The sequence below is a fragment of the Mytilus californianus genome, unplaced genomic scaffold, assembly GCF_021869535.1.
Source record: "Mytilus californianus isolate M0D057914Y unplaced genomic scaffold, xbMytCali1.0.p SCAF_7, whole genome shotgun sequence".
Taxonomy (NCBI): domain Eukaryota; kingdom Metazoa; phylum Mollusca; class Bivalvia; order Mytilida; family Mytilidae; genus Mytilus; species Mytilus californianus.
Genome location: NW_026262723.1, coordinates 78,425,726 through 78,443,108, shown reverse-complemented (window position 1 = coordinate 78,443,108; position 17,383 = coordinate 78,425,726). Strand labels below are relative to the sequence as shown.

Below are 17,383 nucleotides of genomic sequence, written 5' to 3'. Positions count from 1 at the left end.
AGTCCTCAAACTGATATGCACTGATAGTAATGCGACTTTATACAAAATATCATTGATCTATCACTAGTAGATCCTATCAAACTAACTTACAGCAAGTCATTGTTAGGTTAGGTAAACTACCCTACTTTAAGAATAGACTAGTCCGACAGAAAACCAATCGATCTGTCTGTTGGACTATGCTTCTTCGAAAGGAGGGTAGTATACTTGACCTAATAATGACTTCACGGTTCAGCTAACAAGCAAGCTAACCAAAGATATTACCTTTGCCTACACACTCAATGGAATCTGCTGTAAGCAGAAAACTTAATTGAAAATTGCTAGTTAATTCAAAGTTGCTGGACCATGACCTAGGGAAAAATATTGTGAAAAACGGTAAATGTGTATTCCCCGGAGACCGTTTTAGCTTTGCAAACCAATGTTTTTCCTTTGAGATGGTTACCAATGGTTATCTCTCGTAAACAATGAATTCCACTATTTCAGGATCAAATATTCATTTAACAATAAATTTGACTTGTCTCCCTTTAAGAGCAGTTTATTTCATAATCTAAATTATTTGTAGGCTATTTTTCCATCAGGTATCAGTTAAACAATAGAAAACTAAACAAATTTCATCTGTATTAAAGAAAACAAAACTGTTCATGTCATTACACCGACTGAAATAAACAAAAATTGAAAATAGGAACACCATAAATATTCTTTCCATGTTGTATAGGAAAGGATCATATATACAATGAAAAGATTTAAATAGGTTGGCACCACTTGCCAAAATAGGATATAATAACCAGTTCGTAAAATGACATAATATCCTAATTTAGATATAAATTTCTAATGCAAAATTCTGGGTTTTTTTTAAATTGTGATTTGGGAAAACCGATTGTTCATGTGACATTATTATGATTACTGTATCAGTTAAGAGGTAACAAATTTAGGTAAGCAGTTTTTCTGGATACCTGATTGTTTATAAGATTGATCCCTAGGAATACAGAGGTTTTCAGAGGGGTAAATCTAGCAAATTCAAGTTTCTGGAATCAACAAAAAGTTGCTACTATAAATCTGAACAAATTCACTTTTGGATATTTTCCATGAAATCTAAAAATTAATAATGTTTGCACCATAAAGTAGAAGAGCCAATAAACGGTCATTTAAAGGTGTATTTTTTAAACTTCATTTTTATTAATTTGAGAAAAATGTATATGTATTGCTTAATGTATTATATATGAAAGAACAATAAGAACAGGTGAAAATTTGCTTCTATATATAAGATCGAAAAACGAATAGATTTCCTTCTAGTCCGTTTTCTACAATGTCAACCTTTTCAACCTTTTTTCATGATTTCATATGTGGCGCAAACCCTCAACCATTGAAATTTGGGTTGAAAAGTAAAGAATATGGTTTATAAAGAATACTTCAGCAAAAATAATAGTGGGCAAGGTGTGATGCTACTGTTAATTTTTCAGAAAACTGTCATAAAGTTTGCCAAATTATGCAAAAATCATGTTGAAACAAAATTTATGATGTCTGAAATACATCACTAATGACCCTATTGGTGAAAATCTTTAACATGACTTTTTCAAATTTTCACAAACATTATTGCTGCAAAAAAAATTTTAAGACCCAAATTATGAGTTAGTGAACCAATACAGATATGATATCCTGATATGGGACAGACAAATGTATTGACTAATGGACAGATGCACAAATTGGAAAATATAATGCTCCCTCTTGTTGTACAGGTACAGTAAGCTAATCTTAGATAAATAGCTCAATTGAGTTATATATTAACATGTAAGAATGAGCTATAAAAAATTATCTCTCTGACATTTCTTATTTATTTTAGTTTCTGAATTACAATGCAACACTAGAAAGTGCAGTCTAAAACTTTGTAGGCATAACAAATAAACACATTTGAATATGTTTGTGTATGAAATTCCAACTTTTATAATATTTTTGATTATATATATTTTTTCACAGACATTTTATAATTTTGGGACCAGTCACCATAAAAGATTATAATAACCTGTTTGGGATATAATAGACCAGATTGGATATATTTTTATAATGCAAAAAATCTCAATTTTTTAATTAAGCGAAAATATTAAAAAGTGCATTTGTTTTGATCAGTACAGGCAGGTTTTTCCAGAAAAAGAATAAGAAGGTATCTGGAAACCACCATCTTCCAAGGAATCAATCTAATAAACAGTCCAAAAAAGTTGCTAATCGAAAGCAAGGATGTATATAAGATGTTAGTTATAAGTACTTGCCAAAAGTTGTTGCCTTCTATGTAAACATTTGCACTTAAAAAATATTTTCCCAAAAATCCAAAATAATTATTTTTTGCACAATAAATCTATATTCCATTCCAAAATGTTAGCACATGCAAGCATAGTTAGGGTGAACTTGATTATTAGGTCTTTCTTATCATTATAATGGTCAGCAAAAAACTTAATCATAAAATAAAAACTCTTACCCTGTTGTTTATCTGATTTTTGTGGAGATCTAGATGAGATTTCAACCTTTATCTTATTTCCAAAAACATTTTCACCTTCCATTCTGTTTCTTGCTCTGAAAACACATGCACACTTTTCATGATGTCAGGTAAGAAAGGAAAAGGTTCCACTTCATTGCCTCAGGGGCAAATCACTTTTCATTGGACAACATTTCAACACAGGGACTTTGAGAGTTGCTTATTTGCATAACAATCATCATGTCATTAATCTAAAACTTCTCACTATAAAATCTAATCAGTTTCTTTAAATCAAAATTACTATTTTTGTGTATCACATTAGAACACAGTAAATTACATAACAAATACAAGCATTTTTTTCAGCTATAATTTTTAATCAATTTAAAAAAATTTGAAAAGTCTTTCTAAAACTTTTTGCATCAAATGTTTATCAATGTTGAAACTTTGACCATTCAACATTTCTACCTGTAAATATTCATTTCTAATAATTTCCCCAACCTTCATCCCAGACGGCCTCCTTTACAGGACCAACCTATTGTGTTTATTAATAATTTGTTCTCGTCCTGAACATGCATGAAATATTTGCCACTGGATGTTAAGCAACCAACAATCAATCAATCTACTATTATGTGGTTAAATTTTGTAAACTAAATGCTTAGATTCTCACCCATCACCATAAGATTTTTACAGTAAAAAAACTTTAAAAGTATTTGATTTATACTGATGGGTGTGTTTAACAACCTTGACTGGTTACCGTAACATCATTAGTTTCCTAACAAACTTAAAAAAATACTTGAATTATAAAAAGAAGTTGCATGTGTTGTGGTGCTAAGCATACCCCCTCTCAGTATCCAAAGAATTGTTAAACAGGAAGTAGATGCTTGACAGATCCAAAAAGGATTCCAAAATTACAATTCATCACTGTCAGCCTGCTGACCAAATATTAGGTCATTCTGTACAAAAGTTCCTGAGAAAAGTGTGCTGAAAATATTTGTTTTCATTGAACATTGGTAAAAATCCAAAGTATTGGCAATATGAAGAAGGTGTCTAACAGATCTGTTAAGTGCTCTTACATCTCATGCTGTAAAGCTGCTGACCAAATATAAAGGCATTCTATTCATTGTTTCTCAGTCTTCACGATAAACTTTTAAATCTACAGGCCAAGCTCTCAATTTTTGGAAAATTTTAGTTAAGATTCTGATGGCCTGTAGAGATTATTTTTACAGGCCTGAAAGCGATTTTACAAGCCTGGGCTGCTGGGCCTGTGGTTAAGCATGAAGACTAAGTTTCTGATAAAGTGTGACAAAAACTATTTGTTGGAAGAATGGACAGAAGGACAATAAATTCAAGTGCAATATATCTAGGTTTCATTCCGAGAGTGAGATTATAACAAAAATGAATTAATTTATAAAGGTGTAACTGTATTTTATTGGAGTATTTTTCTCTAAAAAAAATCCAGAAAAGTTCTTGATTAAAAAACTTCTTAAAACCAAAAACAAAAATGTTTTAAAGGGGAGACAAATCTGACAAATATATTTGTTATAAAAGAATGTATAATAGATTTTTTATTATCTTTATAGGAAAACTACAAAATTAGAGATCCCATTATTTCTTCTTTTAATTTTCTGATAGCAATTTTATAAGAGCTATCTGCTAATAATTTATGTAAAAATTCTATCAATCAGAGGTCTTTCATGTCATAAAACTGTGCTTTTTCATGTTTAATCCTTGCATGCACATACTGGTAAACATTATGCAAAATGATAGTATATAGTAAATAAATTCTGAATATTACCTTGAATAAACAGCTGCGCCATGAGCGCATGATACGCCCGTCGTCTTGTGTGTGAATTTTTATGCAATAAGCATAAATAGTTTCTGACATATGGCGTGACATGCGAAAACCCCCTTTTTTTTTTTACAAAAAACTCAATATCTCTAAAATAAAATTTTGAATCAAAACCAAAAAGTATACAGATATTTAGATTAATATAACTAAGAATTGTGTAAAATTTTAAGCAATAATCATAAATCGTTTTTGAGATACGGCGCGACATGTGAAAACACCCCTTTTAAAAAAAAAAAATCAATATCTCAAAAAAAAAATTTTGAATCAAAACCAAAAAGTATACGGATCTTTAGATTAATATAACTAAGAAGTGTGTAAAATTTTAAGCAATAATCATAAATCATTTTTGAGATATGGCACGACATGTGAAAAACCCCTCCCCCTTTTTTTACAAAATACTCAATATCTCAAAAATAAAATTTTGAATCATCACCAAAAAGTATACAGATCTTAAGGTTAATATAACTAAGAAGTGTGTAAAGTTTTAAGCAATAATCATAAACTGTTTTTGAGATACAGCGCGACATGTGAAAAACCCCTCCCCCTTTTTTAACAAAATACTCAATAACTCAAAAATAAAATTTTGAATCATCACCAAAAAGTATACAGATCTTAAGATTAATATAACTAAGAAGTGTGTAAAGTTTTAAGCAATAATCCTAAATTGTTTTTGAGATACGGCGCGACATGTGAAAAAAAACACACACCTGTTTTAGTTACTAAGTCCCGTAACTCAAAAAGTTTTAATCTTATTTTCACCAAAAAGTATACAGATCGTTTGACCATCATAAGAAACAACTATGTTAAGTTTCATGAAATTTGGATAAGTCATTCTCAAGTTACGGTGCGACATGTTTACGCCGGACAGACAGACGGACAGACAGACGGACAGACAGACGGACAGACAGACGGACAGATAGACGGACGGACGCCGGACATTTGTATAACATAATACGTCCCGTCAAAAATTTGACGGGCGTATAAAAATGGGACAGTGGTGGAGATGCAAGGGGGCCTGCTTCTTAAACAAGTGATAATTTGTTTTTTACAACATGTCACATTTTTTCCTGTCCAATTTTTTTAACAGAACAAAGAAAACAGAAATTTTCCTTTCCCTCGCCCCTCCCTCTTTTTGGATAAACAAGGTTCCACTACAAATAAATTACTTAACAATATGTCAGGACATCAATAAATAAAAGAACAGAGTTCCAATGTCCCCCACGTTGCAGATATTTTATATTTCCAAGGGCATAACTCTTTTAAAAAAAGTCGATCATCCACCATTATAGAACTTGTCCGAGATATTGCTGACATTAACCTATAGTATAAGTTTTATAAAAGAATTGTACCTGTGAGAGCGCTAACGAGGCCATTTTCCATATATTTAATATTTCCAAGTGGCATAACTCTTTTTTAAAAAGTCGATCAGCCACCATTATAGAACTTGTCTGAGATATTGCTGATATTAACCTATAGTATAAGTTTTATAAAAATCTGGCAAGAATTGTACCTGTGAGAGCGCTAACGAGGCCATTTTCCATAAATTTAATATTTCCAAGGGGCATAACTCTTTTTAAAAAAATCGATCGGGCACAATTAAAGAACTTGTCCGAGATATTGCTGATATTAACCTATAGTATAAGTTTTATACAAATCTGGCAAGAATTGTACTTGTGAGAGCGCTAACGAGGCTATTTTCCATAAATTTAATATTTCCAAGGGGCATAATTTTAAAAAAAGTCAATCGGCCACAATTAAAGAAATTGTCCGAGATATTGCTGATATTAACCTATAGTATAAGTTTTATAAAAATCTAGCCAAGAATTGTACCTGTGAGAGCGCTAACAAGACAGAATGGACAGACACACGGACAGACGGACCCCCGGTATACTTTTTCGGCATTTTCATATATATTACAGTTATTGCATAGTATGCAAAAAATGGGCAAAATCATCATTACAGGGTAATAACTCCTATATCCTATAATTGACCAACAATTTCAATCATGTTGATATATTTGCAGACATGTTTGTTATTTACAGTTTTTATCTACTAAAGTAGGTTTTGGTCCAAAATTTGTTAAAATCATCATTTACAGACAATATCTCTTATAAAGGGTCTAGCAATGATTTCAACAAAATTGACAAGTTTAAAGATCTTGAATATACCACTGATCAATTCCTTTTTTAACTTCACTTTATCTTTTACAACTTTCAAGATTAGCAAAATTAAAAATCAAAGCACTGTAAGCGCTGCAGGCAGTTAACCAAAAACCAAGGCAAACGTAATTATGAAAACTGTGGCAGTGTTGCTTCAATTTTTTTTTTCAGATTTGAAAGAACAAACATTAAACATTCGTATATTGTACATTTATGTTTATTTAATGAATTGATTATTAAGGCAAATTAATTAATATTTTATCAAGGTTTTCTAAAGCAACGCATATATCAATGTATATTTTTAATGGTGAGTCTGCAGTGGTACAAGTTCGCAATGATTGCAGGTGTTCTAGTTGGTAGTTAACGTTGGTACCAGTTGACTTTTAGTGGTACAAGTTGACGTAATTGTATGAATGGACTTGCTTCCCTGGAAGGAACACTGAGTTTGGGTTCTACAGTACAAAAGTTATGAGACACAAATCAGACAAATGTTTACTACTACAGGGATCAAAGGTGAGGTCTGACTGCCCTGACCATAGTAAATGTAAATGACCCCCACCTTCATATATTTCATTTAATTTGTTATATTGTCCCATACATGAATATATATGGTTTAGGGGTGGGGATATCGACCGTTTACAAGTTCTGAAACAGAAGGGGGTGGGGTGACGCCAGGGATTCCCCCAAATTTTCATTTGATTTGTTTTATTGTCCCATACAAGTATATATATGGTTTAGGTGTGGGGATCGCGACCGTTTACAAGATAAAAGAACATTTTCAAATTGAAGGGGGGTGGGATGACCCCCAGGGACTCACCCTATATTTTATTTGATTTGTTTCATTGTCCTGTTCTCATTACTGAAGACCACGCGTGTCTATCACTTACTGTTTTCGAGTATAAATAGTCATTTGAAAATAAAATCCCATAGGGTTCTACAGTAAACCCCTCCCTTCTTTAGGCCCCTCAAAATACCCCTAAATAGTTCCCAATGCACAAACGAAAGATTGATGGCTCCGCTAGACATGTTAGTCTTACATTTTATGAAACCCTAAGTTAATCTGACAAGGGGTCTGAGTTGTTTTCTTAGACGGTCCGAGTGGACTCGGTCCGACTTGTCTCTGGGACGAGTTATTCCGCATTTCTTAAAACATCGACCTGATTGGTCGACATTGATTACGTCGATTTCCGGTTTTTCATTCATAAAATAACAACAAGTTCAGTGATAAACGGAATAATTTAATAAAAGAGAGGAATTTAAATGTGCATACATTTAATTGAAATCAATTAAATAATCACAATCTTCTTAAACTAAAAGAATATCATGATTAAGAGTACTTTCGCTTAATCGGACTTTATATCATCAGAATCAAACGAACTTACGTTTCGTGTAACTGTAAGTTAAAATTACCGCCAACTTAGACTACATGTGTACTATATATAACTTTATTCCCTCTATCATACAGATTTGGTGTACATGAACAATATTCCTGCGCATTTTGCCATTTGGGAAATATAAACGACTTGTGGTTACAGATTTTTGGCGATGAAATATTTCATACAATTGTTCTTTGCCATCTTAGCCAAAAGCACAGGGGATAATAAACTACGTACGGATTTCTATTGAGCACTATTTCCTATGTGCAACTTCAAATATTATGCGTTTTTCGACGATCATTTAAGGTTATTCTGGTCATATTTTTGTATTCCAGAATTAAAAGAATGAAAAAAATGTCCAATTAGTTATAAATAACATATTAGCCTGCTAGATTACAACAATGGCACTTTTTTCAGCATTCGTTAGGAAGAACACAAATCTAGGGTGCTAGCATAAGGCAGCTTAACTGCCTAAAAATGTTTATATAATTGTCTTCTAAGGGTAATAACTCCTAAAACTTATAAGGAGTCAACAAACAATTTCAGCCAAGTTGACTTATTTGGTGATCTTGCTGATTAATTTTGCCATCTGCAGTTAGTGTCTACCTGTCTATAATTAATTTCAGAATCATAGGCAAAAATGCATAAAATTGGTAAAAATATATCTTCTTTTTCTAAGCAATATACTACCCGGTAAATATTTCAGACAAGCTATTTTATTTGTAGATCTTGACTTACTGATAATTTTTGACATTTTAAGTTTCTCTCTATCTTTTATAAATTTCAAGATAATAGGTCAATATGAAAAAAAATTGTAAGGGTTCCGCGGAACCCAGTGTCTCGCCTACTTTTGCCTACAAAAATGAGGAAAAAAATAAATAAAAATATTCATCTCTATACTATCTTTTGATTGTAAGTAGCTTCTGTCCAAGTTTGGTAAAAATCCAGGATAATTTATGAATCTAATAAATGTTTTAAAAACTTAAACTGCAGAATGTATGTAATGTTGACTGGAAGAAAAACTAAGTCCATTTATAAGTAAAATACGGAAAAAATGGAACAAAATTTTATCAAAATTTCCTTCTAGATACTAGCTTTTGATCATAAACAAGCTTCTGTCCAAGTGTGGTACAAATCCAGGATAGTTTAAGAAAGTTGTGAAAATTTTAAAAACTTTAACCACAGAGTGAATGTAATGTTAACTGGCAGAAAAACTAAGTCCATTTATAAGTAAAATACGGAAAAAACGGAATTTTTTTTTTACAAAATTTACTTCTGGATACTATCTTATGATCATAAACAAGCTTCTTTCCAAGTTTGGTAGAAATCCAGGATAGTTTAAGAAAGTTATTAAAATTTCAAAAACTTTAACCACAGAGTGAATGTAATGTTTACTGGCAGAAAAACTAAGTCCATTTATAAGTAAAATATGGAAAAAATGGAATTTTCTTTTTACAAAATTTACTTTTGAATATAATCTTATGATCATAAACAAGCTTTTGTCCAAGTTTGGTAGAAATCCAGGATAGTTTAAGAAAGTTATTAAAATTTCAAAAACTTTAACCACAGAGTGAATATTTGTGGACGCCGCCGACGACGACAACAACGACGAAGACGGAATGTAGGATCGCTATGTCTCGCTTTTTCGACAAAAGTCAAAGGCTCGACAAAAATGGTGAAAATGTCATTAAAGGGCAATAAGTCCTGTGAGAATTTGTTGGACAGTTTTGGTGTAAATGGACAGTAGGTAGAGTTTAATGTTCTGAACATTTCTGCCACTGTCAGATTTTCTCTTTATATAGTAGTTTTCAAGATAATAGACAAATAAAATTGAGAATGGAAATGGGGAATGTGTCAAAGAGACAACAACCCGACCATAGAGCAGACAACAGCCATTCAACTCCAATTTTCTTTTTTTTTAGATATGCCAACAATATTTGTTGGCAGTTCCAACTGATACAATAGTTTCAATAAGAAGATTTTTGCAAATTTTGATAGACAACAACAACGGAAGACGTCAACGGACAATGGACACCAAGTATGAGAATAGCTCACTTGACATTACAGGCAAAAATAATAATTTTATCTTCTTTTTCTAAAACCACTCAGGTCCAAACTTGGCATGCGTCCAAATCTCAATATCCTTTGAATAAAATATCAATTTCCACAGCATGTTTCTCATAAGTAACCAGAAATTACAAGTTGGAATTTCTAAAATTGCTTTAGTTTCATCTCTTCAGCTGATCATTAAATATTCGAATACACTTACCTGATTTCTGAATTAAGTTTATTATTCTAATAATCTCATTGTTAATTTAGATTTCTATAGGATAATCACACAAGAATTTTTGAAGGAAATAGCTAGAACAAATTTAAGTTCAATATGATTGGACAAAAACTTGACCTCTAAAGGTTTTATATATTCTTACTAGTCAATTTTTAAATTTCTTCTCAATAGAAAGTAATGCTTCTTTTGTTGGGGTATAGAAGCACTAAAAACAAGAATGTGTGTTGAACTGCAAAACCTTGGTAAAAACTCTAATTTTTATACAGGCTATTGTACAGAGGTACATACAGACAGGAAAAAACATAATACCCCCTGACAACTGTACATTTACAGTATCTAAGAAGATGCATGTAACATAATGTCTAAATGATTTTGTAGCTGGGGAATATAATGAAGCATTCAATCCTTATCAATAGATTTTAATTTTAAAACCAGACTAGATGTGTGGGAACAACACAAATGGCCCCGCTCCCAAAAAAACCTGAAGCCATTATTAAGAGTGGAAATTTGAGAATGATAGTCTGTATAACTGTTCTTTTCATGAAATTTTCAATTTCCAAAGCTTGTGATATCTGCAAAAATCATCAGAGAGGAAAAAAAGTAAACCCCATCTGTAACTGGTCATAGAAGACTCATGCACTAAAAATCAGCTCAATATGTGAAGGCGTTATAACTGTTATTTTCACAAGTCCAAAGCCTGTAATTTTAGCAAAAATCAGCAGAGTAGAACCAGAGGTAAACTCGATCTGAAACTCATCATAGTAGACTCACACACTAAAAATCAGTCCAAAGCCCATAATTATGGCAAAAAATTAAGAGTTGAACCAAAAGTAAACTTGATCTGTAACTCATCATAGTAGACTCACACACTAAAAATCAGTTCAATATGTGAAGGCATTTAGAAAAATAAATGATGAATGTGTCCATAGGACAAAGATGATGCCCCCACTTGCATATCATATAAAGTTATAAAGGGACATAACTGAAGAACGGTAAAAGTGAAACTACCCAAATTTGTACTTGATCTTAGTTTTGTGGTAATAAGTATTGGGTATAAGTTTCATAACATTTGGTTGAGGCAAATTTAAGTTAGAGAACGGAAACGAAAAATTCAGCAATTTTTCCATTTGTAAAGGGGCATAATTCTAGAAGGGTTAGAGTGACGCCACAAAAATTCAAACCTGATCTGTGTTTTGTGGTATTCAGCATTGTGTATAAGTTTCATAACATTTGGTTGAGGCAAACTAAAGTTAGAGAATGGAAACCAACTTTGGGACGTACGGACGGACAAGGGTAAAACTTAATGCCCCCTCTGCTACGGCGGGGGCATAAAAAGTCTGTATAGCTATTATTTTCACAAAATTTTTCAAAGTCCAAAGCCAGTAATTTTGACAAAAATCAGCTGAGCAGAACCAAACGTTAATCCTATCTGTAACTCATCATAGTAGACTCACACACTAAAAATCACGCAATATGTGAAGGCATTTAGAAAAAAGTCTGTATAACTGTTCATTTCAAAATGACGGAATGATGAAATGACGAAATGACAGAATGACGGAATGACGGAATGACAGAATGGTGGAATGACGGAATGATGGATAAGGTTCAAACAATATGGCCCCGACTACTTTGTGGTGGGGGCCATAAAACTTTGTTTTTACTTTGTGTTAAAAATAACTATCCCTTGTTGAAACCTTCCACAAAAACTCATCATTTAGTACTGACTGGACAGCATACATGTGACAATGATACCAAATAGGTTCTATTGTATCTTATAGGATAACTGACCAATAGATATAACATACCCCTTGAATCATACATTTAATATTATTCTTATTAAAACAAATAAGCAATCTTGTGATATTTGAAGATCACAGGTACAGAAAATCTGATAAATGTTCATAAGGGGAGTGAATCAATTTCTCAATTATAAAGAAAGCTGTGTTCCATGTTTGAATTTTCTACAACAAATATTCTATGATCTTTTCACTATCAACTGAGTACTGTGAAATATATGTTCATACTTTATTTCAACCTGAGTACAAATATCCAAACATCTAACCATCGTAATATTTGTTCAATACAACTAATAAGGAGCTGAATATATGTGAACTATCAAGTGTGGGAGGAGATTAGACAATGAATGAAAAAAATCCATGATTTTTACAGAAAATACAGCAAAATGAAATTATACTTTAGTTTTCAGGTATAGATGATTTATACACAATAACTTATAAAATTGGTTTCCCATTGTTTGGAAATTAAAATGAAAATACCTGTATTCTATAGAACATTTTCTAAACCTTTATTCTAACAGTTTAGCTGGCATCAAAACTTCAGAATGTACACTCTTCAAAAGAGTTTGGTGTTATTGAAAAGTGTGGCTTGTTGAACTGTTATATTTTTGGTAATTCCTTTTATCCTTTTATGTTATTTTTTTTTATTTTTCATATTTTATTGAAATCTGAACATTTGTTAGTTGAAAAACATCAAGTATCAGTACCTTATCCTGGCCTTGTTAACATAAGTAAATATCATATATTCATATACATCCTTTTATGTATTAATCAATGAGTGAAAGAATTAATTTATTCATAGATCTTTTGCTGCTACAAATGTATAAAAGGAGTATTTCACACCCAAAGTGCCTTAAGAGTAATAGAGAAAATATGTGGGACTAAATATCCTTCTAGACAGAGGTCTACATAAAGGTGGGTCCTGAATTTAGTTATATATTCAAGTTTAAAAGGCTTTGTAATGTTACACTATTGTTTCAGGTAGGGTGAAGGTTGGCGCCTATTAAAACCTTTAAACCCGCTGCATTTGTTTGCACCTGTCCTAAGTCAGGAACCTGATGTTCAGTGGTTGTCGTTTGTTGATGTTGTTCATAAGTGTTTCTCGTTTCTCGTTTTTTATAAAGATTAGACTGTTGGTTTTCTTGTTTGAATGGTTTTACACTAGTCATTTTTAGGGCCCTTTATAGCTTGCTGTTCGGCGTGAGGCAATGCTCCCTGTTGAAGGCCGTACTTTGACCTATTATGGTTCACTTTCACAAATTGTGACTTGGATGGAGAGTTGTCTCATTGGCACTCATACCACATCTTCTTATATCTATTTGATCAGGAAGATACTAAAGGAACTAAGCAACTCTTGCTGCGACATAGCCAATATGTTCATCTTAAGACTGTCAAGGCAATAGCAGTTGACAGATGCCTTTTAGTTTTGGTTTAAAAATATTTTCAAAAAGTTCAAAAATGTATAATCCTTCAAAGCATGTAGGAGTTGCTATGTACAGTAAGTCATGGTTTAACCCGTTATGATGGCAAAAAGTTAGTAAGTTAAAAGAGGCATATCTAGGGGTGGGGTGGGGAATCAACAAAACATAAAAACCATTACCACATGTACACTATGGTCCAACATCATGATTAGATCAATTATCATGTGATATATGTAAATTTAGAAGTATGATTTGTAATGATTTCCATTGGGAGGTTAATGATAAATGTAAAAAACCAACTGCATGAAATTATTACCTGTTTGCATCAGTGTAACTTTGAAATCTAACAACAGAAACATCTTCCTTCACACAAATCACTTTCCCACCACAATTAGTTGATAGCTGTTTAAACCGATTCTGTAATCTCTTCTTGCGTATATTTGGACCATATCCTCTGATTTCTAAATCAGTAGGTTCATTTTTCTGCAACATAAAATAAATTTACTGTATATGTTCATTACAGTGTTATACATTTATTTTAATAAGTATCAAAAGAAATCAAGGATGACAAAAAATGGAGCTGGGGGCAAAATAAAGACCAATTCTGGCCCCCTTAAACAGTCAGCAAATACTTATATAAGTAATTCTTATATACATGATGGTGTAAGTAATATGTTCTTGTATAAGTAAATTTTGGAGATTTTAATTTTATTTTCAGTGTTTGAATAATCTCCCTTATGCTGCTTCTCCAAAAATTTATCTATACATGTAATTTTATTACAACCCATTTATTTCTCATTTTTTGGGAAGCGAAAACATGTCTCAAACTTTTATTTATGGTTTGCTACTATTTTGTCATTAGAGTTCAAACTTTTATCTCAAGAATTGGAAACCAAGAAATCTTCTGCACACAGATATTAAGTTACTGTATGAGGCCTTTAAAAAATGGATTTAATCATTCTATGTAATGTTACACAGTCACACAATATCTAAAGCAAAGAAATAAATTGATGGATGGTCAAGGGTAACACTTAATGCCCCCATTGCTAATGGCCTGGGTATAAAAATCCAACTTGTTAAAAATTCACCTATTTAAAGTTATTTAACGAAAGAAAGTCTATAGAGGAACAATACTATTTCTGATAATCACATCCAAATGCTTTCCAGCTGGAAAATTCTGCTCTAAAAATCAACAATTTAAACAAGAACTTGAAATTTTGACAAAGTTTTCATGTTATGAATTGTATGTGAATACATACCAAGTCAACAGATTTCTCACACTGCTGCATCTCCCTGGTAAGGTCATCATATAGGACAGTTCTGTTGGCACATGCTGTTAGGGATTTGTGCACTTCTTTATTGTGTACTAATATAACATTTAAATTCTTCCTGTGTCTTAAATCTGACAAATCTGAGGAAAAATTCACATCACCTGCACAAAATATAAAATAATTTAGTGGTCATTAGACAACATCTGGACAATGTGTGATATTCTAGAATATGTGTTTGCATTATTTTGAATTTTACAACTAATTACTGCCCTGGATAGGAAGCATCAGGAGGAGCTTGGACTCCTGAAGGATATTGAAACAAGCCAGCAATTGAATAATAGATATAATTTTGTTGTTAAAAAAGCAACAACAAAATAATATAGTTGTCCTTAAAAACCCTTATCGAGCCTTTATATGTTAAAAGTCAACAATAATTGAAAAAGTAATTTCCAACTTTTCATCATTTTCAATACAAGACATCCTTTGCCTCTTGTTTAGATTTTTTTAGTCAACTATATTACAAAATGTATTAATAGTATTAGACTGTCTAAAAACTTTTCAGTCATCTCTAGTAATATAATAAACTGTTAACACAGAGATATGTCTCGCCTATTTGTTATTTTGATAATGCAAATGTTGAAATTAAAATAGCAATACTTTAACATGTAAGTTATGCAAATATTCAAAGTCAATGAACCATGACTAAAGGTACAGGGCTAAACAATCTCCATGGAAATGAGATGTGCCAATGTTAATACAACTGCAAACCAAATACCATTGTCTTTTTGTAAGTCGTTCCCTTTCAACAAACCTAAACACAAACATTAACTTGTAAACTATGTAAAAGTTTCAAAGTCAATGAACCATAATTAGGGGGTGGGGTTATATAATCTCCATGGAAATGAAACTTAGCCAATACATTTGCATACCAAATATCATTGACTTTACATTAGTGGTTCATCTTAAACTGACCTAATCACAAACTAATACATGAAAACTAAGCAAAAGTTTCAAAGTCAATAGACCATGAATGAGGGGGCTGGGCCAAATAATCTCCATGGAAATGAGGTATGCCAATGCTTATACAACTGCATACCAAATATCATTGACTTTACATTAGTGGTTCATCTTAAACTGACCTAATCACAAACTAAGCAAAAGTTTCAAAGTCAATAGACCATGAATGACGGGGCGGGGCCAAATAATCTCCATGGAAATGAGATGTGCCAATGCTTATACAACTGCATACCAAATATCATTGACCTATCACTAGTGGTTCCCCATAAACTGACCTAATCACAAAATAAAACATGTAAACTAAGAACAGTTTCAAAGTCAATAGACCTTGACTGAGGGGGCGGGGCCAAATAATCTCCATGGTAATGAGATGTGCCAATGCTAGTACAACTGCATACCAAATATCATTGACCTACCACTAGTGGTTCACCATGAACTAGACCTAATCACAAACTAATACATTGTTGACGCCGCACCGTTGACGCCACCGGAAACAGCATACCTATGTCTCGCTTTTTGACTCTGTCAAGGCGAGACAAAAATGAAAAGATGTGGTATGATATTGCCAATGAGACAACAATGAGGCTGAGCAAAACCACATAGTCAGCTATAAGCCTATGTCACATTTTAAAGAAGTACTGTTTGACAGGTCATTTTTGTGAGTGTAAAGTTCTTCATTTTAGATGTAAAAGGTACCTCAAAGGTTTACTGTTCTAAGCAAATATTTAAATGTTACTAAATTTTATCTTATCTTAACTGTTTAATTTTCATTGTACTTTTTGTCATTCCTCAATATAAAAAAAAGGGGAGGGTTGAGTACTAAAAAACTAGTCTGACATCTTAATGTTCCTGTCTCAAGTAAGTTGTTTTTTCTTCATTTATATAATAATGAATTTGATGCTGTCAGATCCCATCAGAAATCTTATTTGGATTTATTTATGAGGTGTCTACACTCCCCATGATTACCAGTAATATCTTGTTATATGGTATGGACATGAGATAATAATTATCTTTTTTGGTTTTGGTTGGTTTCTGTCTCACTGATTTATCTCCTTATTTTCATACTAATTACAACATTATCTTAATTACTCAGTGAAAGTTCATTAGCCAATTGGCACCTTTTTTGATGTGGTCAAATAAATTTGCATTGTGATTCATTTGTTATACCTCAATTACACCCTTCATCATGAGGTCTTCGGATAATTAAAATAATTTTTGACAGTGGATAAAATGGTAAAAGATAAACTGACTTTTTCTACAACAGATTAGAAGTGTTTTACCACAAGCATACTAACAATAAATAAATAGTACTGCATTAAACATTGGCAGTTTTTAATTTAGTTTAGTTTAAACATATTTTATTTGCTTAAATATGCAAAAGGGATGAGACACAAGTTAATCAAACTTATGAAGTCTTCTCCCATGAACAATTTATAACAATAGAATTTTTTACAAAGCATGCATGCAAACAATACATTGTATATATTGGATATGTAAAAGATGATGTGTGATGATGTGAATGGTTGTACACAATATACATGTATATGCACTTTAGTGTGCTGTATTACACAATTAGAAACCTCTTTGACTCTTTAATAAACTCATATACATTCTTTACAATTCTTTCATTTTCATCATTAGTTAATGACGAATCACCGGAGGTTAAGATGTTCAAATTTAATAGAGAGTTCTCTGGTAACCAGTTCAGATTATTAGATAGTTTGATTCTTATATTCGTATAAT

At 32.0% G+C, this 17,383-nt stretch overlaps 1 protein-coding gene across 1 annotated transcript in view; it reads right to left on the bottom strand.

The window, feature by feature from the left end:
- The window catches only part of LOC127710244 (meiosis regulator and mRNA stability factor 1-like), a 47,900-nt gene that overhangs the window by 18,538 nt on the left and 11,979 nt on the right, over positions 1-17,383 (bottom strand). The window contains exons 4-6 of the mRNA XM_052216013.1: positions 14,612-14,784; positions 13,669-13,835; positions 2,468-2,562 (exon numbers count right to left, since the gene is read on the bottom strand). Coding sequence (XP_052071973.1) covers positions 2,468-2,562; positions 13,669-13,835; positions 14,612-14,784 — 435 coding nt within the window. The remainder of the gene's footprint in view (positions 1-2,467; positions 2,563-13,668; positions 13,836-14,611; positions 14,785-17,383) is intronic.